This window comes from Ambystoma mexicanum, chromosome 4q, assembly GCF_040938575.1.
Source record: "Ambystoma mexicanum isolate Mex_15411 chromosome 4q, UKY_AmexF1_1, whole genome shotgun sequence".
In the NCBI taxonomy this organism is placed as follows: domain Eukaryota; kingdom Metazoa; phylum Chordata; class Amphibia; order Caudata; family Ambystomatidae; genus Ambystoma; species Ambystoma mexicanum.
Window position 1 is genome coordinate 238,811,699 of NC_090928.1, and position 16,735 is coordinate 238,828,433.

The following is a 16,735-nucleotide window of genomic DNA, read 5'->3' on the forward strand; positions in this document are numbered from 1 at the left end:
TGCTGCTGGAAACACTGGTACCCAGGATCTGCCTGCTAATGTGGCAGCCCTGTGCGTTTTCCTGGCTTCCCTTTTAGCTGGGTAGGGAAGAAGAAAGACTTGCCTTTAGTCTGAGACCCAGAGGGTTATTTCGAAACCACCCCAGTACCAAAGAAAGCTGTCTTTGGCTCTCTCTGCCACTTCAAGCCGATTCAAGCTGCTGTGAGTGCTCCGAAAACATTCAAGCCGCTGCAAAGACCAACATGTTGAATATGACATTCTGCACATTTGAACCCCTTTTAGAGCCTTTTCAAGCAATGTCGATCCAAACACTGGCTGCCGTTTCATGCTCTTTCAGGCCTTGAGCTGTTGCTGCGTGCACGAGCACATTGAGCGATTTGACCCATTTGAAAAAGCTCGCCACTGAAGTTGAATCGCTGGATCAAGCCTTCCAACCATGTGGATTTGAACATGGCTGCTTTTCCTAAACTGCTTTGAGCCAATTACCATTTCCGCTTGTTGAATTGCGCTGTGTTTCTAAATGTTGCAGAACCATCTTGATTATCTAAAACAACTCTGCTCCATTGGAAAATGCCCAGAAGTCCGGCTCAACGCTGTCAGGCTTCTCAGGGAAGATTTTCAGGTATCAAACAATAGTTCTACCCACCTGACCTTGTTCTATGGGTCCTAGTGATATTGGAGACCACACCTTCTACCTTTTTAAAATGCATAATCTTGAATTTTGTTGAAACTGTCTGCAAAGCAGGTTACCGGCAGCACCCCTGTTCTTCATACTAAGTGCCTGATCCTGACTCTGGGGGTGGTATTCTGAGGGTGGATTACTTGGGAGGAGATGACTGTCTGGGGAGAGTGGTGATTCCAACAGGAGAGAGGCGGTATACATATCTTTCTTGTGAGGACGATCCTTTAATTCTGGAGTTATTGGCCTGCTGTCATTATTCCGAACCATCTAATTGTAAAACTTTGAAAGCCACTTTACTTGAACAAAAACCCTATTCAATCTTCATGTGTACAGGGCAAACCTAGAAAATATGAAACGTCTGATATTTATGGCGATTTTAATGCAACTGTTCAACCATGTGGCTTTAAAACAATTGAAACTTCCTTGGACTCGAAGCCCAGAAAGCCTCTGGTACTGTGACGAGGAAGAGGAGTAAGGAGTTCATGTGGAGGAATTGTGAACCTAAGAATAATGTGCAGTCTAGTTGTTACAAACCTAATTAGCTGCGCAGGACGTTTAAATTCTCAGATCACCTACAGCAAGCAGAACGAAGGAGAGAGAAGGAAGGCTGCAGAGTGCACAGAGCAGCAAGCGAGACCGGTGGCAGAGGAAATCCCACGAAGAGCCTTTGGGAGATCAAGAGATGCCTGCCAGAAGCAGGTTCGCAGCGTTCGGGACCACAGGAGAGGAACTCCGGGAGATAGAAAGCAGACGGTGTGCAGCGGGGCTGTCGGAGGAGACACGGCCCAGAAGAGCTGCTCAGGTCTTGGCGGCAAAGGAAATGAAAGCCGATGTGGGGACCTAATGAGACTCTACCCATAAGAGGAATCTGTCCCCTCGAAAACACATCTCAGTTGCTGCATGGTGAGTCAGCCTAGTAGTGCAGAGGGCCCGGAACATGCGAACATGCTAACAAATCATGTTTGAAAGTATTTTTAAATACCGACCATATAGTACTGAAAGTTAAAGGCGAACATTGTACAATTCTCCTGACATAAGATGTCGGTTGGGGGAAACCTGTGGCCAGCATTGCCTAAGCCAAAAAATATTGCCGGAAGAACAAGGGCAAATATGGTACAATTCTCCTGACAAGTTGGGGGAAACCTGGAACCAGCATTGCCATGAGCGCCAAGAGATGTCAGAGAAACAAAGAGGAAAGAGTTCTACACTATGTAACATGAGCTGTCAGTTGGGGAAAATGAACAAGCATTGCCATGAGTCAGGAGCGATTGAGAAAAAGGTTGATAGACAGAGCTTCAACAACCCCTCATATATGGGATGTCAATGTGGTGGAAATTAGCACAAGTAACAACTGAAGTCACAAATTTGTGCTATTGGGGTACAATTGTGTGAAACCTAAGGAGGAATGTGAGTGTTGCAGAGAGGCCTGATAAGAGTATCAAGTAGTGAACCTTTTTGGAAAGAGATACCTGGCAGGAGAGTACTCCAGATCTATGTGAACCAAAAGGGGGATATTCCTGGTAGGAGAGTAAACCAGGTTATCAGGAGTTTTGAGCTGAAGAACCTTCTGGCAGGACAGTGTACCGGGAAACGAAGAGTATTGGTTATATTAAGTTATACCAATTGAAAATTTGGTCAACCAGAGACTTTGAAAAGACTTACCATTTGCCATACTTGAATCACTATTGGAGAAAAGACATTTGTTAGCCAACTTGAAAAGTAGGAAAGACTTTCCTTTGCCATATTCCAACCAGCGCTGTGGAAAAGACATTTTGTTGTGCCATTCTGAAAGACTAGGAGAGACTTCCTCTTTGCTGTATTCCAGCCAGTGTTGTAGACGGAACATTTGTTTGGTCATCCTCCGGAGAGTATTAGGTAAAAGAGACATTTGGATTGCCTTTAAGAGACTGGTCTTGACACAGAACATTGTGAACAGTTATCCTGAAATACTCCAGGGGAAGGGAACTAAAACCTGGGGTTGTATACGACTTGTTCGAGTCACAATTGCTCGAATGACAATTGACGTTTTCACAATTGACAACATTTTGAAGGTCAATTGTTACATATATGGGGGGAAATCCCCTGCAACCCCCCACTCAACACAAAATTCCCACCCAGATCACACTAGGGATAGTATTACTCGCACGCCCTGTGTCGACGCCCATTTTTGAGTTTCGAAAAACAAACTGTAATACTCTGCAGCTTCCACTAGATGGCCTATGCACAGCATGTGAATCTAAGCAGATACAAGCATCAGAAATACGATCACAGTGAGTAATGTATATATATATATATATATAATATCGGACCCTTGTAATTCCGTAAATTGTGCATTCGAACAATTGTGTTCGAACAATTTGGGTAATACCAACCCTGGACATAAGGATTTTTGCTTGAAGTTATATGTTTGAGTTTTTGCACAATTCTATTGAGTTGAACTTTGAAACATTTACCCTAAACCTTTTGCTTGTGTTTGTTAGTGTGGGGGTCAGATTTAGTTTGGACACAAGGTCAGCCAGTTTTAGTTTGTTTCATAGGAAGGGACATTCACTTTAGGATAGAGAAAGTTAGGCCTTTATCCAAATCCCTTTCTGTCAATAAAATGGGTAATGCTGAGAATATGACCACTTTGCGTCCGCTTCTCATTTCTGAGTCCTCACATATGGTGTCAGGGGCGGGATCGGGTTTGGTTGATGCACACTGGGTGTCCTACATAAGTATAATAGATTCCAGTACTACATATCTTACGTCTAGTGAAGTGTCATAGGAACAGTCCTCCAACTAATAGGTCTTATCCCCAAGTGATTGGAACAGATTCCCTTTCTTTAACATCTATGTCTGGGGCAAAATGAAACTGAGTCCCATTTCCCACTAGGGGAATGGGATCTTTAAGAGAAGACTATGGGGGAAGGTTTTCTTCCAACTATAGTATAGGGGTGATTTTTCAGTTATTGTCCAACAAAGCTCTTCTACTTAGTACGAAAACTGTGGAAGGTAGTATTTACCATCTTTTTTGCCTTCAAGGCTACCTAATCCCTGGAAAAAGATGCAATAATATTTCCTTTGCTGATAAAGGTAGAGTTCCCTGCCAGTGTGTCCCCTTATATTATTTCCTATATAGAAGGGAAAGTGAAAATGATTCCCGTTCTGTCTTGTGGAGAAGATGTGAAGTTAATGTTCTTAAATCTTTCTCCGTCACCCATTAAAATCAACAGAAGTAAAACAAAAGGGAACCTGGTGTATGAAGTTTCTTGGGACCCTAAAGACAAACTGTCACAGGTTTCCCCCCTTCTAACCTGTCTGTGTTGTTTATTGGAGTTCTTTAGTCTTGTTGCGCACAGTTCGGGTCTTGTATAACCCTGTGCATACGTCCTCGGGTTCCAGCGTGCGTTCAGCGTTCCGACTCCTGGAACGTTCAGAATGTCTGGGAAGTCCTGGAAAACGATGAAGAGTGTACTCGGAGGCGGGTACACAGTGATCCGGGATGCAAGAGGTAACAAAGAGGAAGGGAATGAATGAGGAGGAAAAAATAGGGGCCAAGAACCAGGAATCAAAGAAGTTAGCGAGAGGGAACTACGGCAGCACACGTCTAGCCACTGCAAGCGATAGCGTTGTGACGCGCAGGGCCACAGGGGCGTGTCTTCTTTATAGAATGTGCTGCTTCCGACGCGGAAGCTGGTAAACAACGTTCCGTGTTTGACGGCCATGTTGGGAGTACTGCTGAGTGCAAGCCCCTACGTGTCAGGGACCAGGAAGTCCAAAAGGAACGCGTCCGATGGTTCATGACAGCATGCCTTCTCCGAAGGCCTGTCCCTCCGGGTTTGCCCGGGTGTATAAGATGATCCCTTCTGAGTAATCTGGGGGCATTTAGGTTTGAGATTGGTTCCCAGGTGCGTTCACTAGGAGGGTACCCTTTCCACTCAACCAGGTACTGTAGCTGACCACGTCTGTACCTGGAGTCACATATTCTGGACACTTCGTATTCCAGCTGGTCATCGACAATTACAGGGGTAGACTTTGGGGCAGTCTAGGAGGACTGGTCGTATGGTTTCATTAGAGACGTGTGAAACACTGGATGGATCCTCTTCCAGGAGTCTGGTAGTTTGAGTCGGAAGGCCACTGGGTTTATGATTTCCTTTATGGAAAAGGGGCCATAGTACCGGGGAGCCAACTTATTCGGTCGTAAATGTCGAGGTAGTAGTTTCGAGGATAGCCAGACCTTATCACCCACTGCATAGGATGGCCCTGGTCTTTTTTTTTGAGTCTGCATAATGCTTGGTGTTAGTTCGGGCCTTTTCTAAGTGTTCTTTGGCTTCCTTGTGTACGTTGATGAGAGTTTCAATCCAGGAGTCGACTGTAGGTACTGGTGTAGGATGTGGGAGAATGGAAGGTAGAACTGAAGGGTGGAATCCTTGGCTGCAAAAAAAGGGGCTGGTCTTGACAGCTGAGTGAACCGAATTGTTGTAGGCAAATTCAACCACAGGTATTAAGAGTGACCAATCGTCCTGTACCTTGGTGGTGAAACAACGAAGATATTGCTCTAGGGTTTGGTTCACACGTTCAGTAGCTCCGTTAGTCTGTGGATGATAATCTCAGGAGAGGGTTTCGTTGGATTCCTAGTATACGGCATAAGTGTTTACAAAATTGAGAGATGTATTGAGGTCCCCTGTCTGATATGATCTTGGAAGGGAGTCCATGAAGTCGAAATATGTGTTCCAGGAAGATTCCAGCGAGTTCTGAGCCATATGAGTGAATAAATCAATGGTGACCATGATAAGTCGTGTATCCCCTGGAAGGTGGCAATTCCACAATAAAGTCCGTAGCGATGAATTCCCAGGGCCTTGTCGGTAGCGTAGGTTGAAGTAGGAGACCCGCCGGTCTCTTGTTATCATGTTTGTTTTGATTGCAGACTGCACAGGCTTGGATGTACAGTTGAATGTCAGTGTTCATTCTTGGCCACCAAAATTGTCTTTGTATTAGACAGAGAGTGTTGGTGATGCCACGATGTACTGAGTGAAGGGTATCGTGACAGAGGTTTATAATCCTTTGTTGTAGTCTTTGTGTGGGAATGACCAGGCCATTATCCTTGAACAGATACCCGTCCTTTGTTCTAAGATTCCATCGATTCTTCCCTGTAAATTCCTTCCAGATCTCAGAGGACTGGGTTTGCATCCGAATGTCTTCCAGGAGGCTGATTGCTTGGGCTACAAAAATTGTGTGGGGAAACATCTTTGGGAAGGACCGATCTTCAAGAGTTTCGTAGTCGGGACGTCAGGATAAGGCGTCAGCAGTTATGTTCTGTGTTCCAGGGACATGATGGATCTGGAACTGGTACTGGGCCAAGAAGAAGGCCCAGCGGGCTTGACGACTATTCCTACATTCCAGGGATTGTAAAACTTGAAGATTCCGATGGTCCGTACGGACCTGAACAGGATGTTTTGCTCCCAGAAGTAGATGACACCACTCTGTGAAGGCTTGACGGATGGCTAACGGTTCCTTTTCCAAAACGGAATAATGAGTCTCGCTGGGAGTTAGGGTTCGTGAAAGATAAGCGATAGGATGTTCTATGTTGTCCTCGAATTCCTGCTTTAGAACTGCTCCTATGGCGTATTTAGAGGCATCCGTCTCCACTAGGAAGGGTCGATTGATGTCAGGATGAGCCAGGATGGGGGCTTGTGTAAACTCTGCCTTCAATCATTGGAACGCTTCATCTTGGACAGCTGTCCAGAGAAAGGGAGTATCTTTTTTCTACAATGTAATGATCGGTTGAACTATCTCAGAAAAGGAAGGTATGAATTTCCGGTAAAAGTTGGCAAGCCTCAGGAAGGATTGAATCTGTTTCACTGTAGTTGGAACAGGCCAGGATAGTATGGCTTTTACTTTTGAGTGGTCCATTCCAATTCCTTCTGGACTAAGGACAAATCCTAGATAGTAAACAGTAGAGACATGGAAAAGGCATTTCTCGGGTTTAGCCAGGAGCTTGTGTTCACGTAGCCGCTGCAAGACTGCCTTAACATGCTCTTCATGCTTAAGATGGTCCTTGGAGTATATCAGAATATCGTCCAGGTAAACTATGACGAAGAGGAACAGTATATCGGAGAACACCCGGTCCATGAAACGTTGGAAGACCGCTGGGGCATTGGCGAGTCCGAAGGGCATGACCAGGTATTCAAAGTGACCAAAGGGTGTTCTAAAGGCTGTTTCCCATTCGTCACCCTCCCTAATACGGATAAGATAGTAGGCACCCCTGAGATCCAATTTCGTGAAGACTACAGCTCCTCTCACCGCTTCCAGGATATCTGAGATTAAGGGCAATGGGTAGCGGTCCTTGGGGGTGCATTGATTTAAACCACGATAATCAAGACAAGGCCTAAACTCCTTAGTATCTTTCTTGGGAACAAAAAACAACGAAGCTCCCGCTGGAGATTTGGATGGTCGTATGGTGCCATTTTCAATGTTGGTATCCAAGTATTCTCGGAGGGCCCTTTTCTCTGGTTTGGATAAAATGAACATCCTTCCAAAGGGAATCACTGCTGAGGGTTCAGTATCAATGGCTCAGTCTTCAGGTCTGTGAGGGGGTAGGGCTTGAACTATGGCAGTTGAAAACACATCAGTGTAATCCTGATAGGCCCTAGGAACCTGGATGATATTTGAGACCATGAATTGGGCCTTGCTGGTCTGTCAGCGTACCTTCAGAAGATGTCGACGAGGGATAGACAGCGAGACATACAATGCTCGGAACCAAGAAACAAGGATCCTGCTGCCCAGTTGATGTATGTGTTGTGCTTCTGTAACCAGGGCATACCCAGTACCATTGGGTAATGAGCAGACTTTATGATGTCAAATTTGAACACCTCTCGATGTTGGTTTATTGAGAGCTGGATCTCTTTGGTTTGTAGGGTTATAGGTCCTGAAGAGAGAGGTCTTCCATCGATAGCCTCTACATGTTACATGATGCCTCGAGTTTCATATGGAATGTGGTGGGTAGTGACCCAATCTTGATCTATAAATCTCCCCATGGCTCCACAATCCACCAATGCCAAAATGGGGTAGGTATCTTTCTTGGATGGCGATAGAAAGGCCTGCAAGATCACAAGATTGTTTTGTCCAGGAGAGTTCAAGGATGGAATAGATGTGGAGCAAACATCTCTCTCCCGAAGCTGTGCTCCATCTAGGATCGGGAGCTGGCGTTTCCCGAACGCCGTGGAGGAGCTAAGGGACATTCTCTCACAAGATGTTTGTCTGAGGCACAATACATACACAGCCCAGTGTGAATCCGTTGCATTCTTTCTTGCGGGGAAATGGGTCCGCGGAAGGCCCCCAGTTGCATGGGTTCTGGATTTGTAGTGGGGGCAGGAGTGGGCTCGGCTTTAGAGGAAGATTCTATGGAGGTCTTTTGGTAAGGCACTCTAGTCTTCTTCTTCTCTGCCTTCCTTTCCTGGATACGGAAGTCTATCTGTAAAGAGAGGTCCATAAGAGCCTGGAAGGAACCTGGGCGAGCCACTCTAGCTAGGTCATCTTTTATTTCTTCATTCAGTCCTCTTCGAAAAAGGGTAAAGCAGTCTTCTGAGGACCAATCTGCTTCTTTAGCCAGTTGCTTAATGCGTGTCACATATGTAAGCATATCCTGGGAACCTTGTTGGAAATCCAGTAGGCGTTCCTGGGCACTGTAGACCTGTTCTGGGCGGTCAAAGATGGTCTTTAGAGCCCGTACAAATTCATCATAGTCATCCAGGAGGGCATCTTCAGAATTAACTAAGGGCGTAGCCCAAGTTAATGCATTCCCGGAAAGATGTGAAATCATAGAGCCCACCTTTGCCCTGGGGGGTAGAGAAGTAGTAGGGCTTAAAGGTAAAGTGGGCTAAACATGAATCAAGGAATCCGCGAAGGTTTTTTGAAGAACAGTCGTATTTATCTACTACTCCGCCCAGCAATATGCTTTCCTTGGTCGCGGAATCACGGGACAGGACTAATTGTTTTAATGCGGAATTCTCAGCTTTAAGATTCTGCACTTCTGTTGTTAACTCCTGCATGCCGTGCATGAGATCTTGAACTGCCGCCTCCATGTCCGTATCAATTTCAGTTTGTTGGCGTCTCAATCTGTCACATGTTTCCCCCCTTCTCACCTGTCTGTGTTGTTTATTGGAGTTCTTTGAAGGAGTCTTCTTGCGTACAGTTCGGGTCTTGTATAAGCCTGTGCGTACGTCCTCGGGTTCCAGCGTGCGTTCAGCGCTCCAACTCCTGGAACGTTCAGAGTGTCTGGGAAGTCCTGGAAAACGATGAAGAATGTACTCGGAGGCGGGTACACGGAGATCCGGGATGCAAGAGGTAATATAGAGGAAGGGAATGAATGAGGAGGAAAAAATCATTTTTACAACACATGTAGAATGTTTGTTTTAATTTGTCTTTTGTGTTTGTGTAATCATGTTATGAGATTTTAGACGATAGGTCTAGGTATTAGGTTACTTGTTCCACGTTTTTGGGTCTATTTATGTTTTTATTTTGAATTTACAATGTTCTAAATAAATTTATATTATATTTTTTGATACTTTACAGCATGCAGTCTATTTTTTACGGACTTAGCATGCCGGATAATCAGGGAGTTTCTTTTTGGATTGAAGGGTCCAGTTCAGTAATTTGTAGTTTAATCTTATCTCCTTTATAGAAACATATTATTTTCCCCTGCTGGTGGAGATATATTTTTTGTGTTAGGTGGGGGTACTTTACTACCTATTTATAACACAGGAAAAAATAGGGGCCAGGAACCAGGAATCAAAGAAGTTGGCGAGAGCGAACTACGGCAGCACACGTCTAGCCACTGCAAGCGGTAGCGTTGAGACGCGCAGGGCCACGGGGGCGTGTCTTCTTTACAGAACGTGCTGTGTCCGACGCGGAAGCTGGTAAACAACGTTCCGTGTTTGACGGCCATGTTGGGAGTACTGCTGAGTGCAAGCCCCTACTTGTCAGGGACCAGGAAGTCCAAAAGGGACGCGTCCGATGGTTCATGACACACACCTAAGAATGATTTGAAGAATAATATCCCAGAATTTCTTTTTCACTATACTATGGCAAGAGAAGCTGAATGTCAAATCAAAGTGGGCATACTGTGGTAGAAGAAGCTAACCCTCGTGACATAACAGCCCATCTGAAAGGGGCTTCTCAAAAATCCTTAAAGTCTGAAAACAAAGAACCTGAAGCCTTATATTTTGTGGAATCAGATTCCTCTTGAGAAGGTTCTGAATCTTTTGGAAATGTTCATTCATTAGATATATAATGCTTTATCTGTGGGAGTTTTCAACATCCTGCCCATCAATGCATGTTACATTATCCAAGAATCTCTAAAATACCGGAAGAGCAACAAAAAGCGAATGTTGACCCCTCTACATCTTTTAATTCTAAAGAAGCAGCATTTCTAGAAAAACCTGATATTGTGCTTTGTACTGGGTATAAATGTCCATATCGAATCCCAGTGGTATTGCAAGGAAAAACAGTCTGGGCCCAATTAGACGCAGGAAGTAAGGGATGTGCCCTAAAAGTAGCTCTACTTCCTCAGCGCTGGAAACCTATAGGACAAATGACTGTAGGATGTGTTCATGGTCAAACAAAAGGACACCCATTAACTCAGATTCATGTTACCATATTGGGGAACGAAGTACAGTTATAAGTGGCAGTCATATCTGAACTTTCAACTTAATTTGTTTTGAGAAGTGAAGTACCTAATTTTGATCAGTGGGTCTTCCAAGTGACCCAAATGCATTTCAGAACTCCCAATAAAACCAAAAATGAAAATAAGAAAGTATCTCTTCCCTATTGTCCAGTTGACTCATGGGAGAAACAAGGATTTGCATCAACAAGTCCTGTTTGGAATTGGGAAATTCAACCTCAGAACCATCTTCTTCATATGGGGAAGGCAATTGGTTCTTCCAAAACCAATGACTCTGGAGCGAGAGGCTGAGAAATTAGGGGAAGGGTATGTGATGAATCCTGCAGTTTCATCACTGATCCCCAACCTATAGTCTCTTCCCATGTGGCCAGGGGAAGGCAGCCGCTACCTCATCCTGACACTGGGGGTCGTATTCTGAGGGTGGAATACATGGGAGGAGATGGCTGTCAGGGGAGAGTGGTGACTCCACAGGCGAAAGGTGGTATACATTTCTTTCTTGTGAGGAAGATCCTTTAATTTCAGAGTTTTTAATAGCATGCTGTCATTAATTCTGAACTATCTAATTGTAAAACTCTGTAAGACATTCTATTTAAACAAAACCCTATTCAATCTTCATGTGTACATGGTAAACCTAGAACATATGAAACATCTGATGTTTATGGTGATTGCAATTTTAATGCAACTGTTCAACCATGTGACTTAAAAACAATTGAAACTTCCTTGGACTGCAAGTCCCAGAAAGCCTCGGGTACTGTGAAGAGGAGCATGGAGTTCATGGGGATAAAATGTGGCCCTAAGAATAATGTGCAGTCTAGTTCTTACAAACCTAATCAGCTGCGCAGGACCTTTAAATACCCAGATCACCTGCAGCACGCGGAACCAAGGAGGAGAGAGAAGGAAGGCTGCAGAGTGCACGGAGCGGGAAGCCAAGACTGATTTGCATATGGTCTTTCCCCTTTGTGTAATGGCTTGGCAGGCAAAGAACGATTGTCTGTAGTGTTGCCCAGAGCAGTGCGAGAAGTTAGGATTAACTCTAAACCTTCCAGTCATCACCTCTTTTTTTTGTTTTTCTCTAGTCATCCCGGGTGGAACGGGTATGCCCAGACCTGGGTCCTGTGCCTGCTGGGCCTAGAGACGCGAGCTACTCCTCACTGATGAGGCCCAACGAGGCCGGAAAATGTTTGGAGATGCTTTTGGTCTTGTGGAGAAGGGATGTGACCAAATCAGTTCGGGTTTGACTACCCCTTTTGGGATAGGCCAAACTTATTTTCATCTAATGATTTTGTATTGACTTGCTAGGCAAATAATGATTATCTAGAGGCTTTCCCAGAGCAATGCCAGAGGTTAAGATTATTTCTAAACCGTACAGCTACAAAACATTTCTTTCTCCTTTGTTCCTTGTGCTTTTCCTTTACTATAATTTCAGGCCACTGAACTCCCCATTGTTGCTCTCATTTTTTCTTGTATTGGCTATTCTGCATTCTTCTTGGTCTCCCAGCTTCTCATCTTAACCCCCTTCAATCAGTGTATAACTCCTCGATTCCTTCTCTTCTTTCTCTTTCCTTCGATTCATGTCTACTTTTTCATTTTGTTTGTACCACGTTCAGACACATCAACTGTCTCGCTACGCATTTTTTTCTGTCTACCCTCGTCTCTTTTTTACTCTCCTTCGTGTTCTCTTCGCTTACAATCAGTCTTTTCTTACTGTCCATAAACCCCCCTGTGCCTTGGCCTGTTTTCCCTCTTTCTCACTCTTAGCTCCAAAACATTGGAAAGGTCTCCTATCTTTATCCGCTCTTCTCCTTACCTTAATTTATTTTGCTGTCGGCTTAAAACCTCTCTTCTTTCTGTTCTTTCTTCTGAATGATTCTTCACTCTACTCATGGATGTATTTATTCTACGTCATTTTATGTCGCTATTTTCTTAAGATTGTAAAGCGCTTCTGGGAAAGTGCTATATATGTCAAATAAAGAAATACAAAGAAGTCGCATCCTCCTAACCATGTCCCAAAGAGTTCAGGTGACCTCTGCCATGGTGCTATCACACCATGGCTGATGTAATAGCTTTCTGTTAGATCTTCCAAATAAAGTCCCAAATAACCTCACAAAGCAACTACAAGCTGTTCAAAGCAAAGCAGCCAGACTCATTGTGTGCCTCAAACCTAGGAATCACATTGGAACTCTTTTACTTTCCCTGCACTAGCTCCCGGGCAGAGCACACATACTATACATTGATTGGAGTAGAGCATTTGTCCACCAGAAATAACTGGAAGCCTGCAGGAACCCATTCTTCACATCTAGAGCTGCCCCCTACCTGTTATAAATTTCCCAGTTCCCACACAAGCCCTCCAAATGTTAGTGCTGCATACAGGAATCAGGACCACACTGCTGTTAAATTATGCTTTTTCAAACTTTGTTACCAATTCACTAGTCTTGCAATGTCTCTTTTCTAGGTATTTCGATGCATTGCGTGAAGGAGGAACATTCTGCTATTAACATGAACCTTCACTACCTGGAAAATGGCACAGTGATGTTGAACTTCATCTACCGCAAGGAACTCTTCTTCATTCCTTTGGGATTTGCCCTCAAGGTAGAGAATTGAATACATCACTAATATATTGTTGTGAAGCGCGGTTTTCTAGCAAACAGAGAACCTTTTAAGCACTTTCCGAAAGACATGTTTTGTATTTATGAAAATATTTTCAAAAGCTGATTTATTTCTGATTAATTTTCATACCACACTGTTCTATTTTGGTGGTACAATAGAAAGCGCACAATAACATGAAAGTGTCGGTACTGTAGCAGAGGTTATTCATCAAACTCAAAATAGAATGAATAGATTTGAATCAAGAAACTTCTGTGAATGCCTCGTTTCAGTAGTTGTCTGGATCACCACTCGTTGGGAGAAGGGGTATCAGGTAATAATATCCCCATATATATGGTCGCCGTAAATAATATCGCCGGGAAAATGTTGTGGCGATATTATTTGGGTGACCATATATATGGGGACAGGGGCAAAAAAATATATATTAAAAAAAAAAAAAAGTTTAGGGGTTGCGGGGGTGTCCCCCGCATGTTCATGCAATAATGTCGCCACAAAAAACGGCCATTTTTCGGCGATATTTTTGCATGGCGAGATATTTGTGGCGACATTATTACATGGAACCGGGAGAAAGGCAACTACTCCAATGCCTTTTAGTACAAAGACAGTGCAGATCAATTCAGACCAGTTTTTCAACCTATAAGGAGCAAACCAATAGATGACTAAAGACAAGTTGGAATGTTGGTATTACACCAGGTTTTCCCTCGACCGCAAGAAGGGAATTGGAATAGTGCCATAGATCTTCAGGATGCACATGTTCACTTTCCAAATGCAACAAAACAATTAAAGTCAATTTCTTTTTATATGGAATAGAAATACAGCACCCAAATGTTCTGGGAATGTGTATTGTGACGTTTCGCAAGGTATCGTCACTTCTCCCCAAGGGGGTTCCTTTTCCCAGGAGGCTAAGGCGGTGCGGCTGCTACCCAATAGTCCCCCTAGGGGTGTATAAAGTGGGAGCGCCTATTGGGGGAAGGACTCCTACTCTAGGGAAAAAGACGATCACCTATGGCACAGCCCGTTGGCCAATGTCACCCCCCACCTTGCCGACCCCCACCTCCCATGCCAAACAACTTTCTCAAGAGTAGATCCATGTATTTCTGTAGTGTAGGAGAAACAACCACAACAGAAAGTACCAGGACGAAGAAGAGCAAAGGAGTCATGAAGATTACTTACTGCTAGTACTGGTACGAGATAGCCCAGAGAATGCATGAGTAGCAATCCATCAAGAACAACAAAGGACTTTGACAATCTGCCAGGGTCATTGTATAAGAAGAGAAGAAGGCCAGCCGAGATGGGCAGCAGGTGTGAGCAGGAGTTTCTAACCCTGTCGGTTGACCAGAGAAGCAGAAGAGCAGAGGATGCCGGTGAGGTGCTTAAGGGAGTTCTCCGTAGGTCCAGCTAGAGGGATCCCAAATGCGATGCAGGAAGAAGAAGAAGCTGAGCAGGTCAGGAGAGAGGAGAGACGATGCTGCAGAGGTGGAGAAAAGCAACCCGAAAAGCTGGATTTACGCGCCACAGTCCCAGGAATCTGCGGTGGCATACAAGTCCCAACAAAGGTAACAGGAGGTATGGGAAATCCTGGGGGATACAAGGTGGAAGAGAGGCAGGCTTGAGAGGCTCTGCGCCAACCCAGTAGTAACAGTGAAACTACTGTGAGGAGCAAACTACTGTGAGGGGCACATTGAGCATCTGAGGAGAACTTCCTCATCGCAGTCGCTGCAACAAGCCCAGTGACCACCAGAGAAGTGTCTGGGACCCTTAGGTTCCCAGACACTTCTCTGGTCGGTGATGCTTGGTTCACTTGAACCAAGCATCAGAGGAGATCGTCCTCATCGCTTTGGCAGCAACAAGCCCACTGACCACCAGAGAAGGGTCTGGGACCCTAAGCCAAGTGAATCAAGCAACAGAGGGGGAACCTTCCTTGTTGCAGTGGCAGCAACAAGTTCACTGACCATCAGAGAAGGGTCTTGGACCCTGACAAAAGTATATTAAGTATCAGAGCAAAGAATTCTCAACGCAGTGGCAGGGAAAAGTCCACTGAGGCCCAGAGAAGTGACTTTAATACCAGGAGAACATTCTCCTGGTTCTGGAAGTTGAGGAAATTGAAAGACCTTTTGGATCCAGAGATGCCAGGGGAAGGGAGTCATTCCCCAGCATCCTATTGTTTTTAAACCAAAGAACGTTTACCCAACTACCAGGAGAAATTGAGTCATTTTCCTGGAGAAGGAACTTTTCTGTTGACTTGTTCTTTAGTTGTAGTGTAAGGGATAGAAGTAGGTTATGACACAGGATGGTGGAGATTGATTTTGACTGACATTCTGACAGCCAATATTTGGTATTAATTTGAGGCAGGGAATCTCATCTGAGAAGATCGGGATAAGTGAGGTTTTCTTATCTTACAAATAAGTCTTTGCCAACCACAGTGCCACCTTTGTGTCCGCATCCTTCTTCGACACCCTTACAGTGTGTCAATTGAGGCTGAGCTAGGCTGAGAGAGGTGGCTGTTGGGTGTCTAACTTTGTGTCACTTGAGGATTAAGAAGTAACTTACAGCAAAAATTTGAATAAAGCCTAAGCAATCTGTGACTTGAATCCTCCTCTGTCATCTGTGCTTGAAAACCTTGACAGCCTTGGTGACAAGAATGGGATTCAAACCCATGTGTAAAATGCACAATGGATTAGCAAGAGGCTTCAGGAACACACTGCAAAGTGTCCCTTTAAAAAGGGGGAAATAATTTCTGGAATTCTGGTCTGTTGGAACCGTTGGAATGGTTTGTTGTCACCCTATGCTGGCACACCATGGCCTTGTGCTTTTGATGCCGTAAGCACACTTGTAGGACTCAGTGCTATTGGTGCCATATGCACAATTTTGAGTGGACATGAATTCTCCTTTGTTAATGACACTGACTGGATGTAATCCAGACAAGCTCAAAAGTGTTAGGAGGTGGCCCATGGCTCCTTTCTGAGAAATGCAACTGTGAATAATCTGACCTTGTCAAGTGGGGAATGGTGACTCCTCTCAGACTCAGATGGAAGGCCTACCAGGGTGGAAGCCAAAGCCAGCCATACCCCAGAAGTGGGTAGGTGGCAGTTGAGAGGGCCCAGGCTGCTGTGCCCTCTCTAAGGGCCTGAATGTGCTTAGGCAGTACTACTATGAAACACCCCATACCTCTTCATAAAGATGCTGGGCAGTTTCTTTTTTTTCATTGCAGCATCATCGTCCATTACGGGTTTGGGCTGACCACCCGCAGCAAAATAGCCCACCAGAGCATCCAGGTGGAAAGCTGCAATCACAAGATCTGCTCGACCATTGTGGGCAAAGAGAACCACTATGTGGAACAGAGACCATAAACAGCCGCAAGGAACAGCCGACACAGCGCATACTGAGCTGACACCAGCGCATACTGCGAGCAAGCAACTTCGGCAGGTTTCCCAAACAGACTGTTTCTTTCAGGAATGAACCCGCTACCAGGCATGAAACAAAGACAGGCTAATGCGTACCTTGGATTCAGACGAGGCACGTGGCCCTGACACTGGCAGGGACATTTTCTAATGCGGACTGCTATTACCACAGCTTGACAGACATGCGAGACAAAAAGGGGTAGGGTGTAGCCCCCTTTTTATGTATTCTGACATCGGTACCACTTTCCGGGTGGAGAAAGATGGGGCAAGATTGGCCCGGGAAATAGAACCAATGAGAGAAGGATGAGGGAAGGTGAAGTTTGGTGCAAGAATTAGAAAGGTATCAGTGGCTCATGGAGGTCGGAGGAGGGGGTAGCAGCCAAA

At 44.9% G+C, this 16,735-nt stretch overlaps 1 protein-coding gene across 1 annotated transcript in view; it reads left to right on the forward strand.

Annotated features, from left to right (window-relative positions):
• The window catches only part of POLR1B (RNA polymerase I subunit B), a 754,587-nt gene that overhangs the window by 300,853 nt on the left and 436,999 nt on the right, over window positions 1-16,735 (forward strand). The window contains exon 5 of the mRNA XM_069607790.1: window positions 12,799-12,935. Coding sequence (XP_069463891.1) covers window positions 12,799-12,935 — 137 coding nt within the window. The remainder of the gene's footprint in view (window positions 1-12,798; window positions 12,936-16,735) is intronic.